The sequence below is a fragment of the Hyla sarda genome, chromosome 7, assembly GCF_029499605.1.
Source record: "Hyla sarda isolate aHylSar1 chromosome 7, aHylSar1.hap1, whole genome shotgun sequence".
Classification (NCBI taxonomy): Eukaryota; Metazoa; Chordata; class Amphibia; order Anura; family Hylidae; genus Hyla; species Hyla sarda.
In genome coordinates, this window is record NC_079195.1 from 29,355,957 (window position 1) to 29,373,869 (window position 17,913).

Here is a 17,913-nt window from a genome sequence, read left to right on the forward strand (position 1 = left end):
TGTTGGGGAGAACCCCTTTAAAGTCAATTTTATTCAAGAGCTTTCTTAGAAAGACATTCTGTTTATTCAGCACAATTTCTGATTGTAAGATGTATTATTCATGATTCACGCAATGGCTTGACACTATTCTTGACTTTAATTTTTAAGGATTTGCCAAGCCATTGGATTTATTACAGCATGTAGACTCTGGTAATTTACTAATGTAAACAGCAATTCTCTTTTGTTTCGGTAGAAGAGATGTGGCTTTCCAGTTTAACCAAGGGTGAAAGATTTATCGAACCTTTCTGCCATTGTTCTAAATATTTGTAGACTTTTTCCAGCCCCTACTTTTTAATAAGGGCACAAAAGCAAAAAATTGGCACCATATCTGTGCCAATGCTTACTGTAAGGCTATGTTCACACAGTTTTTTTTTTTCAGGCGTATTTAATTTGTAAAAAATGTTTCTGCAAAATGGCATTGCATCTTTAACATTAATGTGCTCCATGTAAGTCTATGGGAAAGTGATTGTCTGTGCCCACAATATGACGAAAATACTGCCATATTTTTGCAGTCACTTATTTATGCGGCTGTAAAACAGTAGGTCTATTTTGAAATATGTATATATATATATATATATATATATATATATATATATATACAGTATATAACACCACAACAGCATGCTCCTGCACTGCTGCAAATTCGGCAACTAGAACACACAGGGTTTTTTGCTCGAAAACATTCACATGCATTTCTCCAAAGAATGGATGAAGCAGAGTATTATCTAGATAAAAGCAGTATACCTGATAGTACTCTGTTTCATCCATTCCTTTGAGAAGTGCTTTGGCAATTCAAGTCCCAATTTCCTCCTGTTGGAGTCCTGCTGTGGTTTCTAGATTTGCACCGATGTTCCTACCTGAAGAATCGGATTGGCCACGAGGCTGCTGACCATTGCAACATACCCATACACTTTCAAAGGTGTTGTGCTCTTAGCCTAACACCTTACGGTAAGGGGACAATTTTTCCTTCCTCTTTTGATTTAATTTGTCCATACGGTCCTCACTAGGTGCGGGCTCCTGTGTTTTTCTTTTTTATGTTTATAAATACTAATGCAGGCTGAGATGAAGAACTAGGGTCAGACTTTAACATACAGGTAGAGGGACATTTTTTTTTCCTCCTGGTGGAAACCTATTTTGCATACTTTTTTCCTATAGAGCATTACTTTTAAGGGTGGGTAGATTATCGGCCAATATGGCCCTGTGTAATAGGGCCGGCGGCCAGCGGATGATTATTGCTGACTGATCACATCATTTTGAGCTGTCAAAAAAAACAAAAAAAACATTGCTTGTTGGATGCACATCTACCTGTGGAGCTCATCGGAATTAAGGACTCATTGGAGCATGTTCCAGGGCTCCCTGTGGCCAATTTAAAGACTATTTGGAGTAATATGGCTTCTGAAGGACTGACCAACGGGCACAAGGATTTGTTGTGGATGGCTATATGGAGGTGACTACCTTTGAGGCTGTTCATGTATGCCCGCAACCTGTGCAAGACCAGGTACTTCCCCAGGAGCCCCTTTATGGATGAAAAATCTTTGCACCTATGTGGCAAGTTCCTCTTTGCACAGGGCCTGTTGGACACACTGGAACCCAAATTCAGAGACTCTGTGCCCAAGAGGAGTACACAAGTACACAATGTTGAGGCAATCAGAAGGCCTGGCTCCTTATAAACTGTATTATATTGACAAGTTAGGGCATATAAATGGTTCTTATCTTCTGACACATTTTATGTTTCTTTGTCCGCCCTTTGACTGCCGAAGGCTGGTCCAAAGCCTGCTCATGGACTATACCATCATGGTCACTTTTCTCCCTCCCACACATATGCCACCCCACCCATTGAAGCACACCTGAGCTCCCTACCATGCTGTGCTGTGTTTGGAACTACAATTCCCCAGCGGTCACTATACTCATTAAAGCTAACATGGTCTCTTTCAGTGACTAGTAAGGTAATGTCTTGGGCCGCACTGCAACCTGAGACCACACTCATTTTGTATGCTGTTATAGAGAGAAGGCAAGGAGAATCAACAGTGCTCCAGTCAAGCTTTATTAATCAGGTTTTTCTAAAAAATAAATAAAGATGGACAACCTCTATAAGATGATGAAGGAATGAGCCTCCTGCTATCCTGTGCCTACATCTATTAACCAATATTAAACCTATTACTGAGGAAAAGTCTGAATACTTTTGAAGGACCAGTCTCTCACCTCCATTTTAGCTTTCTTCTGACTTTTCCCTGGTTCTCCCTCACTTTCGGAGGAGTCTTTTACTCTTTCCCGTTTACTACTCTTAGGGACAGAGTCATCCATGCGGCCCTTCTGTGGGGGAGAGAGGTAGGAAGTTTAAAGAAAGGTGAAAAAGCATAACCGAGAGTACTTTATGTCTTCTATAAGACCATTACCTTGGCACTTGGTCTGCCCTTTTCACTCTTGCTGTCACTACTGGACGTGCTGATCGCCCCGGGTGATGCTCTCCCCCTCGCTCTGCGCTCCTCCCTTGGACCCACACTCTCCTTTTTCCTTCCACTCCTCATCGACATCTTCTTGAGGACACATAAAAAGAAAGGACACGTCATGTTAACATACAGATACTTATGTAAAGCTATGGAATACAACACTCCAAAAGAAACTGCTCCGCCACCACTTAAAGGGAGACGTGCAGGGGAGCGGTAATACAGGTGAGGCGGGAGACAAACAAAGGCGGGCTACAATTGTTTCACGCCAGACTGGTGCTTCCTCAGGCCCGTACGGGCCTGAGGAAGCACCAGTCTGGCGTGAAACAATTGTAGCCCGCCTTTGTTTGTCTCCCGCCTTACCTGTATTACCACTTCCCTGTACGTCACCCTGTAAAGTTTTATGCTGTTTGTGAAGAAATAAAGACAGAGTCTAAAATTATGGCATAAACTGAGCAGGGTCTCTAAGCAACAGTGAGATCTTTTGGAGATGAAGGAGCCTTGTTTAAAGGCAGCAGTGACTGAGCCAGGTCCCGTTGTAAGGAGAGCAATGCAGGCCCGTTGGAGAGAATGGACTGAACGCTAGATAGTAGAAGTAGGAGGGTCACAGCAGCACAAAGTATTTCAGGAAGGGGAGTGGTCAGGCAATGATCGGCCTCGGCACCTGGATTATCCGGTACTCACCGAGTCTTTGTTCTGTCGGGTTTTCATATTGCAGGGTGCATAGGCCCCATCTCCTTGCAGTTAACAGATAACATGAACTTCCCCTCTGACTGCGTCGGAAGGGGGGAGGGTTGAGGGAAGGGGGCAAGTATATCCAGTACAGAAGGTCTTATCTGAAAAAAAGAGGGAAATACAGGTTAACAAGATTTTAACATAAATAATAGTACTTTTATATCTTCACAAACCCTCTATAAACTCTCATATCCTTAGTAACCAGGAATGTGAATGTCTTGACAGTTGCAAAATGGGTTAAAAGGCATCTTAAAAAATATATATAGTTATAGTTACATAAGATACAAAAGCGGACAACAACCTATAAACAGAGAAACTCTCCCCCATGTATAAACATAGTGCAGCCCTTACAGTGCTCCGGCTTTCCTCCGGCATGGAGCAGGGGTTGGTGCGCGCTCTCCATTCATCTCTATGGGAGAGCCAAAGATACACGAGCGCTGTACTCGTGTATCTTTGGCTCTCCCATAGAGATGAATAGAAGACGAGTGCCCACACCTGAGCAGGAGTGCCGCACAGGAGTCCCAGCTGATGGACCCCCCACAATCAGACATTTATTTCCTATACTTTTGTATAGGGGATAAATTGTTTTACACTGCAGTACTCCTTGCAATTAGGCCCCATTCACAATTCGGAAGTTCGGAAATCCGGTCATATCGCTGATTCATTACGGTGGCACCTGCTCTACATGGAATGCTCCGTAGGGTGCAAGGGGCCTGAGGTTATGTTGACACTACGGAATGTCCGCACGGAAAATCTCCGAGTGAACATTCCAGAGACTGCGGGCGCCGGCACAATTTGTTGGCGCTAGGACCGCATGGGAATGCGCCGTCTCGTACACGGCTATGCATTCTGTGCGGTGTCCACAGAAAGAATAAATGTTCTGAACACTTAGAGCCGGGTGAAATCGCAGCCCCGTCCCCTCATGACGTCACACCCCCTTAATGCAAGTCTATGAGAGGGGGCGTGGCTGCCATCACGCGTCCTCCCATGGACTTGCATTGAGGGGCGTGGCATAACATCATGAGGGGGCGTGGCCGTGAAGTCACAAGCCCCCGGCGCCGATTCTAAGCATTTAGAACATTTTGTTCCGAATGCTGAGCAGCATAGTACCCCTTTAAGTGCTGGAAACATCTGGCAAGGAAATTTCGCTCCGTGCACAGCTTAGAAGAATCCCTTTACTTTTAAAGGGACTCTGCTGCAACAGAATTCTGCTTGGAATTCTGCACAGAAACTCCTAGTTGTAAGCATAGCCTTAAGGCTCAATTTCTCTGCAGCGCCACCACAGGAGAAATTATTCATTACACATTGCTCATTCAAATGGAGTGAGTTTTCTGGGTACTAAAAGGACAAGTCCTCGAAGAGCAAGAGCTCTATCGGTAGTCAACCAAAGCAATGGTTTCCAAACAGCGTGCCTCCAGCTGTTGCAAAACTACAACTCCCAGCATGCCCGGACAGCCTTCGGCTGTCCGGGCAAGCTGGGAGTTGTAGTTTTGCAACAGCTGGAGATACATTGCTTGGAAAGAACTGACTTAAAGGTGCAAATCATGAAATATTGTCTTGCCGAGGCGCAAAATAAAAAACGTGCCTCATTACTCCACTTTTGGACAACTACTACTACCATCATTCATACCATTATACATGAATACCATTATTAATATTTTGCCGTTATCTTGTGCTGGTTTTCACTTACATGATGATTTCTTCTCCTTTTGTGTATAGTGCAAAAATGACAATGCTGCTGGTTTTGTTCTACCAGAGAGCAGTGCATTGTGGGAGTTCAGGTATCACATAGGCTACGTTCACACTGCGCATATTTCCCCCAGGGGCCAAATGCGCCGTGTAATACGTGACAGAAATTCTGAGGGCAGCCTAGGACATATTTTACTGAAGATTAGCCCCATTTGATATAGCTAATCAGCGGCCAGCACTAAAAATACACACACACACAAATATATATATATATATATATATATATATATATAGTCATGGCCGTAAATGTTGGCACCCCTGAAATATTTCAACAAAATGAAGTATTTCTCACAGAAAAGGATTGCAGTAACACATGTTTTGCTATACACATGTTTATTCCCTTTGTGTGTATTGGAACTAAACCAAAAAAGGGAGGAAAAAAAAGCAAATTGGACATAATGTCACCAAACTCCAAAAATGGTCTGGACAAAATTATTGGCACCCTTTCAAAATTGTGGAAAAATAAGATTGTTTCAAGCATGTGATGCTCCTTTACACTCACCTGGGGCAAGTAACAGGTGTGGGCAATATACAAATCACACCTGAAAGCAGATAAAAAGGAGAGAAGTTCACTTGGTCTTTGCATTCTGTGTCTGTGTGTGCCACACTAAGGGTGCGTTCACACGTCGGAACGTCAAGAGGAATTAGAGCAGAAAAAATTACGTCTGAAAAATCGAAATTTCATTTCGCACGGAAATGCGCACGGAATTACGCGCGGAAAGGGGGCAGAAGGAAGGGGAGGGTTTGTGGGAGGGCCAAATCGGCCATTTTATGATTGTGCTAGTCAGAAAATAGTTTCTTAATAATTAATATCAATTACTCGAGTAAATTCCTCTTGAATTCCGACGTGTGAACGGGCCCTAATCATGGACAACAGAAAGAGGAGAAGAGAACTGTCTGAGGACTTGAGAAGAAAAATTGTTGAAAATTATCAATTCTCCTCTTTCTGTTGTCCATGCTCAGTGTGGCACACACAGACACACAGTGCAAAGACAAAGTGAACTTCTCTCCTTTTTTATCTGCTTTCAGGTGTGATTTGTACTTGCCCCAGGTGAATTTAAACGAGCATCACATGCTTGAAACAATCTTATTTTTCCATAATTTTGAAAGGGTGCCAATAATTTTGTCCAGCCCATTTTTGGAGTTTGGTGACATTATGTCCAATTTGCTTTTTTTCCTCCCTTTTTTGGTTTAGTTCCAATACACACAAAGAGAATAAACACGTGTATAGCAAAACATGTGTTACTGCAATCCTTTTCTGTGAGAAATACTTCATTTTGTTGAAATATTTCAGGGGTGCCAATATTTACGGCCATGACTGTATATATATATATATATATATATATATATATATATATATATATACACACACACACACACATATGCTGCAATTCACAGAAAACAATGAGGTGTGCACTGCAGCCATTTTGGTGAAAAAATTAGTATTGAAATACTATGGGGGAGATTTATCAAAACCCGTGCAGAGGAAGAGCGGTGCAGTTGCCCATAGCAACCAACCAGCTTGCTTCTTTCATTTTTCACAGGCCCCTTTAAAAATGAAAGACGCAATCTGATTGGTTGCTATAGGCAATGGCACCGCTCTTCCTCTACACAGGTTTTAATAACTCTCCCCCTATGTGTAAACACAGGCTCTGTTCATACTACAGAATTTCCAGCGCATTTTAAACAAGAAAATTCAGCGCGGATTCCGCTTGCAGCAGACTTCAAATGATCTCAAAGGTAATTCCGTTGCTCAGTTCACACCAGTGTTTTGTCCACCCAGAGTGCCTCCAGCTGTTGCAAAACTACTTTGACTTAATTCCAACAGTGGAAAGTTCCGCCGCTGAAATTCCATAGTGTTCATTGTGCAGCACAATCCCATTAACATCAATGGGACTTCGCTGCAGCGACATTTTCAGGCGGCATACCCATAGTGTTCAGAGACCCTTAGGGCACGTTCACATGGCAGAATGTCAGTACGACATTCTTCCAGAATATTCCGCACGGACATTCCTCTGCGGAAGAGTCCCATTGTTTTCCATGGGATTCTGTTGCACCGTTCACACGCTGTCTATCGTTTCTGCCGATTTCGCTCGGAAATGCATTGCCGTCTATAAGATGGCGCATTTCCAAGCGGTCAAAGCGCCCGCCGGATCAGGAAAATGTTCTGAACGTCTGCAATGTTTTCCGGGGCGGACATTCCGCACATTTTACGCCATGTGAACATAGCCACGCGGTGTCATTTCTGACTGGAATCTGGAAAATTACGCTCATAATTCCCGTTGCAGCAGAGTCCTATTGTTTTTAATAGGTTTCTGTTGTACCGGACACATCAGCTGCAGAAAGTCCGATTTCAGCCTCCGCAGAAAGAATTGACATGTCAATTCTTTCTGCGAAATTCTCTTGGAAAAGCATTTTTGAGCGGTTCCTAGTGCCAGAATCTTCTGTCGGCACCTGCTGTCTGCGGTATGTCGGCTCCTGAAATTTTCCGGCCAGACATTCCGTCGTATGATCACAGCATTAAACCCTTAAGGACCGGGGCTTTTTCCGTTTTTTCATTTTCAATTTTTCCTCCTTAACTTTAAAAAATCATAACTCTTAAAAATTTTCACCAAAAATTCTATATTATGGCTTATTTTTTGCGTCACTAATTCTACTTTGTAATGACATTAGTCATTTTACCCAAAAATCTACGGTGAAACGGGAAAAAAAATCAATGTGCGACAAAATTGATGAAAAAACACTATTTTGTAAGTTTTGGCGGCTTCCGTTTTTACGCAGTAAATTTTTCAGCAAAAATGATACCTTATCTTTATTCTGTAGGTCCATACGGTTAAAATGATCTCCTACTTATATAGGTTTGATTTTGTATCACTTCAGAAAAAAATCATGAATACATGCAGGAAAATTTATATGTTTAAAATGGTCATCTTCTGACCCCTATAACTTTTTTATTTTTCTGTGTTTAGGGCGCTACGAGGGCTCATTTTTTGCGCCGTCATCTGAAGTTTTTAGCAGTACCATTTTTGTTCTGATCAGACTTTTTGATCACTTTTTATTCACTTTTTTGTGGTATAAAAAGTGATCAAAAATGCGCTATTTTGGACTTTGGAATTTTTTTGCGCGTACGCCATTGAACGAGCGGTTTAAAAAGCGGTATATTTTTATAATTCGGACATTTCCGCACGCGGCGATACCACATATGTTTATTTTTATTATTATTTACATAATGTTTTTTTTATTCTTGGAAATGCCGGGTGATTCAAACTTTTATTAGGGGAAGGGATAATTGAAAGGGTTAATGATTTTTTTACACTTTTTTAATGCAATATTATAGCTCCTATAGGGGGGGCTATAACATTGAATTAACTGATCTTTAACACTGATTGATTCATCTCCATAGGAATGGATCAATCAGTGTTTTCGGCGATTGAATGCTCAAGCCTGGATGTCAGGCTTGAAGCATTCAATCGGCGATCGGACTGCAGGAAGGAAGGTAAGAGACCTTCCTCCTGTGCTACAGCTGTTCGGGATGCTGCGATTATACAGCGGCGATCCCGAACAGCTCCCTGAGCTAACCGGCACTTTTTACTTTCACTTTTAGCCACGTGGCTCAGCTTTGAGCAGGCGGCTAAAGGGTTAATAGCGCGCGGCACCGCGATCAGTGCCGCGCGCTATTAGAGGCGGGTCCCGGCTTCACTATGACGCTGGGCCCGCCGCGATATGATGCGGGGTCACCGTGTGACACCGCGTTATATCGCAGGACCAGGACCCAGGACGTACCCATACGTCCTGGGTCCTTAAGAGGTTAAAGGGGTACTCCCATGGAAAACTTTTTTTTTAATCAACTGGTGCCAGAAAGTTAAACAGATTTGTAAATTACTTCTATAAAAAAAATCTTAATCCTTCCAGTACTTATTAGCTGCTGAATACTACAGAGGAAATTATTTTCTTTTTGGAACAGAGTGCTCTTTTCTGACATCATGACCACAGTGCTCTCTGCTGACATCTCTGTCCATTTTAAGAACTGTCTAGAGTAGGAGAAAATCCCCATAGAAAACATATACTGCTCTGGACAGTTCCTGAAATGGACAGAGATGTCAGCAGAGAGCACTGTGCTCGTGATGTCAGCAGAGAGCTCTGTGTTCCAAAAAAGAAAAGAATTTCCTTTGTAGTGTTCAGCAGCTAATAAGTACTGGAAGGATTAAGATTTTTTGTTTAAATAGAAGTAATTTACAAATCTGTTTAAAGGGGTATTCCAGGCCAAAACTTTTTTTTTTTTTTTTATATCAACTGGCTCCGGAAAGTTTAACAGATTTGTAAATTACTTCTATTAAAAAATCTTAATCCTTCCAATAGTTATTAGCTTCTGAAGTTGAGTTGTTGTTTTCTGTCTAACTGCTCTCTGATGACTCACGTCCCGGGAGCTGTGCAGTTCCTATGGGGATATTCTCCCATCATGCACAGTGTACATACCCCCCAGGTAATACTTTGTACATGCTCTCGAAGCTTCGGCTGATACTCTAGACTTCTCCGTCACCCTGCGTGCTCGCAGATGAGCCGCGCTGCTCTGGGGTCATGTGACCAGGAGGCGAGCCTTGCAGGAAGAGAGTCCTCTGCAGATGCAGATCCGCTCTTTGCAGGCCTCACATTTTTTCTTGGTTATTGACTGAATACTGTGCAATCTTTGCAAAGGGCTGGATGGTCTATGGCAGTGGTCTCCAAACTGTGGCCCTCCAGATGTTGCAAAACTACAACTTCCAGCACGCCCGGACAGCCAACGGCTGTCCGGGCATGCTGGAAGTTGTAGTTTTACAACATCTGGAGGTTCACCGTTTGGAGACCACTGGTCTGTAGCTTGGGTGCAGCATTTACTTGATATGTATAGCAGTGGTCTGGTCCTGCACTTGTTGCAAAACTACAACTTCCAGCATGCCCGGACAGCCAACTACGACTTCCCTCATGCCCGGACAGCCAACTACAACTTCCCTCATGCCCGGACAGCCAACTACAACTTCCAGCATGCCCGGACAGCCAACTACAACTTCCAGCATGCCCGGACAGCCAACTACAACTTCCAGCATGCTGTGAGTTGTAGTTTTGCAACATCTGGATGTTCACTGTCTGGAGACCACTGCCCTATATAGAAAGTAAATACTGCACCCAAGCCAGTGGTCTCCAGACAGTGAACATCCAGATGTTGCAAAACTACAACTCACAGCATGCTGGAAGTTGTAGTCGGCTGTCCGGGCATGCTGGAAGTTGTAGTTGGCTGTCCGGGCATGAGGGAAGTTGTAGTTGGCTGTCCGGGCATGAGGGAAGTCGTAGTTGGCTGTCCGGGCATGATGGAAGTTGTAGTTTTGCAACAAGTGCAGGACCAGACCACTGCCATACATATCAAGTAAATGCTGCACCCAAGCTACAGACCAGTGGTCTCCAAACTGTGAACCTCCAGATGTTGCAAAACTACAACTTTCAGCATGCCCAGACAGCCAACTAAAACTTCCAGCATGCCCAGACAGCCAAGTACAAATGGGAGTTGTAGTTTTGCAACATCTGGATGTTCACTGTCTGGAGACCACTGCCATACATAGCAAGAACATACTGCACCCAAGCCATAGACCAGCGGTCTCCAGACAGTGAACATCCAGATGTTGCAAAACTACAACTCACAGCATGCTAGAAGTTGTAGTTGGCTGTCCGGGCATGCTGGAAGTTGTAGTTGGCTGTCCGGGCATGCTGGAAGTTGTAGTTTTACAACATCTGGAGTTTCTCAGTTTGGAGACCACTGGTCTATGGCTTGGGTGCAGTATGTTCTTGCTATGTATGGCAGTGGTCTCCAGACAGTGTACATCCAGATGTATCAAAACTACAACTTCCAGCATGCTTGGCTGTCTGGGCATGCTGGAAGTTTTAGTTGTCTGTCTGGGCATGCTGGAAGTTGTAGTTTTGCAACATCTGGAGGTTCACAGTTTGGAGACCACTGATGTTGTAAAACTACAACCCACAGCATGCTGGAATCTGTACTTGGCTGTCTGGACATGCTGGAAGTTGTAGTTGGCTGTCTGGGCATGCTGGAACTTGTAGTTTTGCAACATCTGGAGGTTCACAGTTTGGAGACCACTGGTCTATGCCTTGCGTGCAGCATTTACTTGCTATATATGACAGTGGTCTTTAAACTGTGAACCTCCAGATGTTGCAAAACTACAACTTCCAGCATGCCCAGACAGCCAACTACAACTTCCAGCATGCCCAGACAGCCAACTACAACTTGTTGTAGTTTTGCAACATCTGGATGTTCACTGTCTGGAGACCACTGCCATATATAGCAAGTAAATACTGCACCCAAGCCATAGACCAGCGGTCTCCAAACTGTGAACTTCCAGATGTTGCAAAACTACAACTCCCAGCATGCTGGAAGTTGTAGTTGGCTGTCCGGGCATGCTGGAAGTTGTAGTTGGCTGTCCGGGCATGCTGGAAGTTGTAGTCGGCTGTCCGGGCATGCTGGAAGTTGTAGTCGGCTATCCGGGCATGCTGGAAGTTGTAGTTGGCTGTCCGGGCATGCTGGAAGTTGTAGTTGGCTATCTGGGCATGCTGGAAGTTGTAGTTGGCTGTCCGGGCATGCTGGAAGTTGTAGTTGGCTGTCCGGGCATGCTGGAAGTTGTAGTTGGCTGTCTGGGCATGCTGGAAGTTGTAGTTTTGCAACATCTGGAGGTTCACAGTTTGGAGACCACTGATGTTGTAAAACTACAACTCACAGCATGCTGGAATCTGTACTTGGCTGTCTGGACATGCTGGAAGTTGTAGTTGGCTGTCTGGGCATGCTGGAACTTGTAGTTTTGCAACATCTGGAGGTTCACAGTTTGGAGACCACTGGTCTATGCCTTGCGTGCAGCATTTACTTGCTATATATGACAGTGGTCTTTAAACTGTGAACCTCCAGATGTTGCAAAACTACAACTTCCAGCATGCCCAGACAGCCAACTACAACTTCCAGCATGCCCAGACAGCCAACTACAACTTGTTGTAGTTTTGCAACATCTGGATGTTCACTGTCTGGAGACCACTGCCATATATAGCAAGTAAATACTGCACCCAAGCCATAGACCAGCGGTCTCCAAACTGTGAACTTCCAGATGTTGCAAAACTACAACTCCCAGCATGCTGGAAGTTGTAGTTGGCTGTCCGGGCATGCTGGAAGTTGTAGTTGGCTGTCCGGGCATGCTGGAAGTTGTAGTTGGCTGTCCGGGCATGCTGGAAGTTGTAGTTGGCTGTCCGGGCATGCTGGAAGTTGTAGTTGGCTGTCCGGGCATGCTGGAAGTTGTAGTCGGCTGTCCGGGCATGCTGGAAGTTGTAGTCGGCTATCTGGGCATGCTGGAAGTTGTAGTTGGCTGTCCGGGCATGCTGGAAGTTGTAGTTGGCTATCTGGGCATGCTGGAAGTTGTAGTTGGCTGTCCGGGCATGCTGGAAGTTGTAGTTGGCTGTCCGGGCATGCTGGAAGTTGTAGTTGGCTGTCCGGGCATGCTGGAAGTTGTAGTTTTACAACATTTGGAGGTTCATCGTTTGGAGACCACTGGTCTGTAGCTTGGGTGCAGCATTTACTTGATATGTATAGCAGTGGTCTGGTCCTGCACTTGTTGCAAAACTACAACTTCCAGCATGCCCGGACAGCCAACTACGACTTCCATCATGCCCGAACAGCCAACTACAACTTCCATCATGCCCGAACAGCCAACTACAACTTCCATCATGCCCGAACAGCCAACTACAACTTCCATCATGCCCGAACAGCCAACTACAACTTCCATCATGCCCGAACAGCCAACTACAACTTCCATCATGCCCGAACAGCAAACTACAACTTCCCTAATGCCCGGACAGCCAACTACAACTTCCAGCATGCCCGGACAGCCAACTACAACTTCCAGCATGCTGTGAGTTGTAGTTTTGCAACATCTGGATGTTCACTGTCTGGAGACCACTGCCCTATATAGAAAGTAAATACTGCACCCAAGCCAGTGGTCTCCAGACAGTGAACATCCAGATGTTGCAAAACTACAACTCACAGCATGCTGGAAGTTGTAGTTGGCTGTCCGGGCATGCTGGAAGTTGTAGTTGGCTGTCCGGGCATGAGGGAAGTTGTAGTTTGCTGTTCGGGCATGCTGGAAGTTGTAGTCGGCTGTCTGGGCATGCTGGAAGTTGTAGTTGGCTGTCTGGGCATGCTGGAAGTTGTAGTCGGCTGTCCGGGCATGCTGGAAGTTGTAGTCGGCTGTCTGGGCATGCTGGAAGTTGTAGTCAGCTGTCTGGGCATGCTGGAAGTTGTAGTCAGCTGTCTGGGCATGCTGGAAGTTGTAGTTTTGCAGTATCTGGAGGTTCACAATGAAATGGAAGTAGACAGCTCCAAACCTCCCGCAGATGCTCCTGTGCTCGGGCTGGCGGTTGGCGTAACCCGTCATATACAGCAACACAAGAAAGGAAAGTCCGGCCCCAGATGTCCAGATGCTTCTTAGGTTTATTGTGGCATAAAATCACAGTGTAATAGGCTATTACCCTCTGTTTGTGATTTTATGCCACAATAAACCTAAGAAGCATCTGGACATCTGGGGCCGGACTTTCCTTTCTTGTATATCTGGAGGTTCACAGTTTGGAGACCACTGGTCTATGGCTTTGGCGCCGCACTTACTTGCTATGTTTATACCTTAAGATACATTTTACAAGGTGACTGTGACAGCGCTTAGATGATATTTTTCTCCTAAAGGATTACCATGTAGATGAGCCTGTCTTTCGGGGATAACGCTACATCTAAATACTCCTACTGAGTACGGGCGGCGCTCCTATCATTTTGGGCTTATCACGCTGCACGCCGCGGTATGGTGTCTCGGTATGGCACCATATTTCAGAGCCATTCTACCCAGGGAGAAATACCATCTTATACCTGAATATACATACAGAGTCTGATAGAGCATTTTTTTTCTGTACAAATTCAACAGATAAATGAAATTGGAGCCATGCACAAGTACAATGGAGGCCTCATGCCCTATCACGCCATGAAAACAGAGCTGTAATTATATGGTCGTGTGCATGAGAACTAAGGCTGGGTTCACACACATGCAGTTTTTGATGCAGTTTTTTTTTTATTTTATTTAGAGGGTATATACAAGAAGGGCTATATTTACGATCATCCGGGGCGTGATCACCAGGACGGGACTTGACCCTCAGTGAGGAGCGTTTGCTGCAGCCGGTAAACACAGAAATGTTTACTCCACCGGCACAGGCTCCATTCCTTCCTATGGGAGCGCAGAAAAGACAGCAATCTTGCAATCAGCACCCACCTCGGGGGAGCTGCGCGCCGCGCTGCCAGCTCAGGATGTGCCGTGTGATGACCACGGGCCGGAGTATCGCGATGTCACAACTCCCCCTTTGCGTGATGTCACGCCCCGCCCCCGCTATGCAAGTCTATGGGAGGGGGCGTGACGCCCCCTCCCATAGACTTGCATAGCGGGGTCGGGGCGTGGCCACACGGGGGCGGAGTCGTGATATCAGGATACTCCGGCCCCGTGGTCGTCACACGGCAGATCCCGAGCTGGCAGCGCGGCGCGCAGCTCCCCCGAGGTGGGTGCTGAATGCAAGATTGCAGGGGTCCCCAGCGGCGGGACCCCCGCGGTCAGACATCTTATCCCCTATCCATCTTATCCCCTATCCTTTGGATAGGGGATAAGATGTCTTAGAGCCGGAGTACCCCTTTAATGGGCACTGTCAGAATCAAAAAAGTTTTATTTGTTGCACATCTTATATATAATATACTTCATAAAAAAAATGTATCTCCTTTTTGTAGAAATCAGGGCTTATAAAAAACGACCACTAGGGGTCCCCATACTGTCCAGAACATATTCTTCTCCGGCTGAAGCATCATCTTTGTCCCAGCTGAAGCACAGGCAGGGACAAAATCTAGGAAGTAAAGTCAGGACTAGTACTTCCCTGTGCTCACTCCTGCCCTATCAGACTGCAGCATGAAAACAGAGAGGAGGGGGTGGCAGAGCAGCCTGCAGAGATTGGATAAGGAGGCACAGCACAGGAGACTCAGGGAGGAAGTGAATGTATGATAAGTGAGAGCGGGCTCAGTTCTTGCCTTGAACATGCCCCTTCCTGAGCAGTGGATGTCAGAATGAGTGAGCTGCAGAACAGAGGGAATTGTGAGCCAAATACAGAAGCTAGACACATAAAAAAAAGTCAGGTACGCATTGATGCATTAGTGCTAATTCAACAGTGTCTGCTGGACCAGCCGGGCGGAAATTCGGTAGTGTGCATGAGCCCTAACAATTAAGCAAACTGCATAAATCAGCCAATCAGCTTTCCTTTAAGAATATAGATTTTTTTTTCCCCTTAAAGGCTTCTTTCACACTTTCGTTGTGCCCCGTCAAGAACGGCCATCAAATTTATTTATTTATTTTTGCTTAACGGCCATCATCTTGACGGGGCACAAAGGGCAACAGCGGGTCCCGATGGACCACATTATAGTTAATGGGGTCCATCAGGCGCCGCTGTTTTTCAGCTGGAGAAGCGGGAGAAAAAGACTGAGCAAGTTGTATTTTTATCTCCCACTATTTTCCCCGGCAGCCCTGACGGCCGTCACACTACTGTGTGACAACGGTAGTGTGGATCAGGCCTTACATATTCTAACATGGTGGTTTTGCTGCTATGGGGTCACTTGAAAAAAAATAAAAAAATTTCATGTCATGAGGACATGTCAAAATTTTTGATTGGTTGGTGTCTCAGTGCTGAGACTGCCAGAATCACCGGGCGAAGCATGTGGCAGCACACTTCACTCCCTGGTTTGACATTCAATCCCCAGGTAGAAATACATGGCGGCCACTAAAATGAGAGTGGCTTGTATAAAGTGGTTCTCTTCTCTGGCTCATGGATGTGTGGTGTCGATGAGGGTAATGTGTAATTAACTGTTTCGTGATGCCAGGGCATGGTTGACCAATACACCACCCGAGGTAGACCAGCTTCTCCTGTGCCAGGCACGGGGCAAATAATCACTCCGAGGCAAGGTTACAGATAACTGGTATGCTTTACTGAGGTTAGAACGATGGTACAATCCGTTACAGCTCAGATTAGAGTGAAGGAGTTGCAGGGTGAACTTTGAGAAGTTTATCGGCTTGCTGGGACTTATAGTTAATTGTGCTGTATATGATTGACTTGACTTGCATGCAGTCCAGGCTAGACTTTAGTGACTTGGACTTGACTTACTTGCTGGATTGAATATACTGTATCACCAGACTGTAAGGCTTACCGCAAGGCTTTGACTTTCACCTGGGTAGTGGGGTTAACTGGTAGTAGATGTGTGGTTACTGGACTAGGCCTCAGGCCTCCTTCAGAATCACCTCACAGACTTCACTCCTCACCAAACTGTACCTCAGAACTGACTGAATTGAACTCTGACCTCACTATATATGGGAGGAATTTAGATATATCCCATTGGCCGGATAAGTCACCTGGTTCAACTCTGCATAGTCCCCTAACAACAAGGTCCTTGACAACAGACTCTTTAAAGTAACAAGTGCATAGAAAATACCAATACATTAACCATTGCATAACAGTGTATAATACTGTGGATTATAGAGAGTCTTGAGGAGAGTGGGCCCAAGATGGACAATGAAGCTGCATCTGCCACACAGGATGGGCAGGAGTTCAGAAGAACACATGATGTTGTACTGGGTCACCACAGATGGGAACCACAAGCTGGGATCCCCTTTATGATGTAGGGCTTTATATTTCCCTATTGACTCTCAGCGAACATCTGGCCACAGCATTTTTGCAGGAAAAAAAAAACATGCATCGTCCATGGCATTTTTTTTTTTTTTTGGCCAGCTTTTAAATCATTGTGCTATGGCCGCAAGCCTGGCCCAACCACATGTGGTGTCCCAGTACAGTATGGTATACCGTACCTTGTATGGTGGTCCCCAAAGTCAGAGTTACTTCGTTCCAGTAGGGTCCTCCTGGTGGGATAGCCCCTAGTCACCTCTTCCTTATTCAATTTTATGATGTTTAATTGTGTATTTAATTATCTATATAGTGTCGCAGGACCTTAGGTCACATGACTATTGTTAGTTCTAGTAAGGTATGCTTAACCCCTTAAGGACTCAGCCCATTTTGGCCTTAAGGACTTGTTTTTTGCGCGACCAGTTGTCCTTTGTAATGACATCACTCATTATATCATAAAATGTATGGCGCAACCAAAAAACACTATTTTTGTGGGGAAATTAAAAAGAAAAACGCAATTTTGCTAATTTTGGAAGGTTTCTTTTTCACACCGTACAATTTATGGTAAAAATGACATTTGTTCTTTATTCTTTGGGTCAATACGATTAAAATGATACCCATTATTACATACTTTTCTATTATTGTTGTGCTTAAAAAAAAATCACAAACTTTTTAACCAAATTAGTACGTTTATAATCCCTTTATTTTGATGACCTCTAACTTTTTTATTTTTCCGTATAAGTGGCGGTATGGGGGCTCATTTTTTGCGCCATGATCTGTACTTTTTTTTGATACCACATTTGCATATAAAAAACTTTTAATACATTTTTTATAATTTTTTTTAAATAAAATGTATTAAAGAAGTAGCAATTTTGGACTTTTTTTTTTTCGTTCACGCCGTTCACCGTACGGGATCATTAACATTTTATTTTAATAGTTCGGACATTTATGCACGCGGCGATACCAAATATGTCTATAAAATTTATTTTTTACGCTTTTTGGGGGTAAAATAGGAAAAACGGACGTTTTACTTTTTTATTGGGGGAGGGGATTTTTCACTTTTTTTTAACTTTTACTTTTACATTTTTTTTTTACATTTTTTTTTACACTTGAATAGTCCCCATAGGGGACTATTCATAGCAATACCATGATTGCTAATACTGATCTGTTCTATGTA

General features: G+C 44.5%; 1 protein-coding gene across 5 annotated transcripts in view; it reads right to left on the reverse strand.

Moving 5' to 3' along the window:
* Positions 1-17,913, reverse strand: part of ATN1 (atrophin 1) — a 55,064-nt gene that overhangs the window by 17,862 nt on the left and 19,289 nt on the right. For 3 of the 5 annotated variants that reach the window (XM_056528901.1, XM_056528906.1, XM_056528902.1), the window contains exons 2-4: positions 3,171-3,322; positions 2,436-2,576; positions 2,242-2,352 (exon numbers count right to left, since the gene is read on the reverse strand). In XM_056528901.1, coding sequence (XP_056384876.1) covers positions 2,242-2,352; positions 2,436-2,576; positions 3,171-3,197 — 279 coding nt within the window. In that variant the 5' untranslated portion in view covers positions 3,198-3,322. Of the gene's footprint in view, positions 1-2,241; positions 2,353-2,435; positions 2,577-3,170; positions 3,323-9,446; positions 9,522-17,913 lie in introns of those variants that run through there. The other 2 variants (XM_056528904.1, XM_056528905.1) reach the window with 2 other exon arrangements.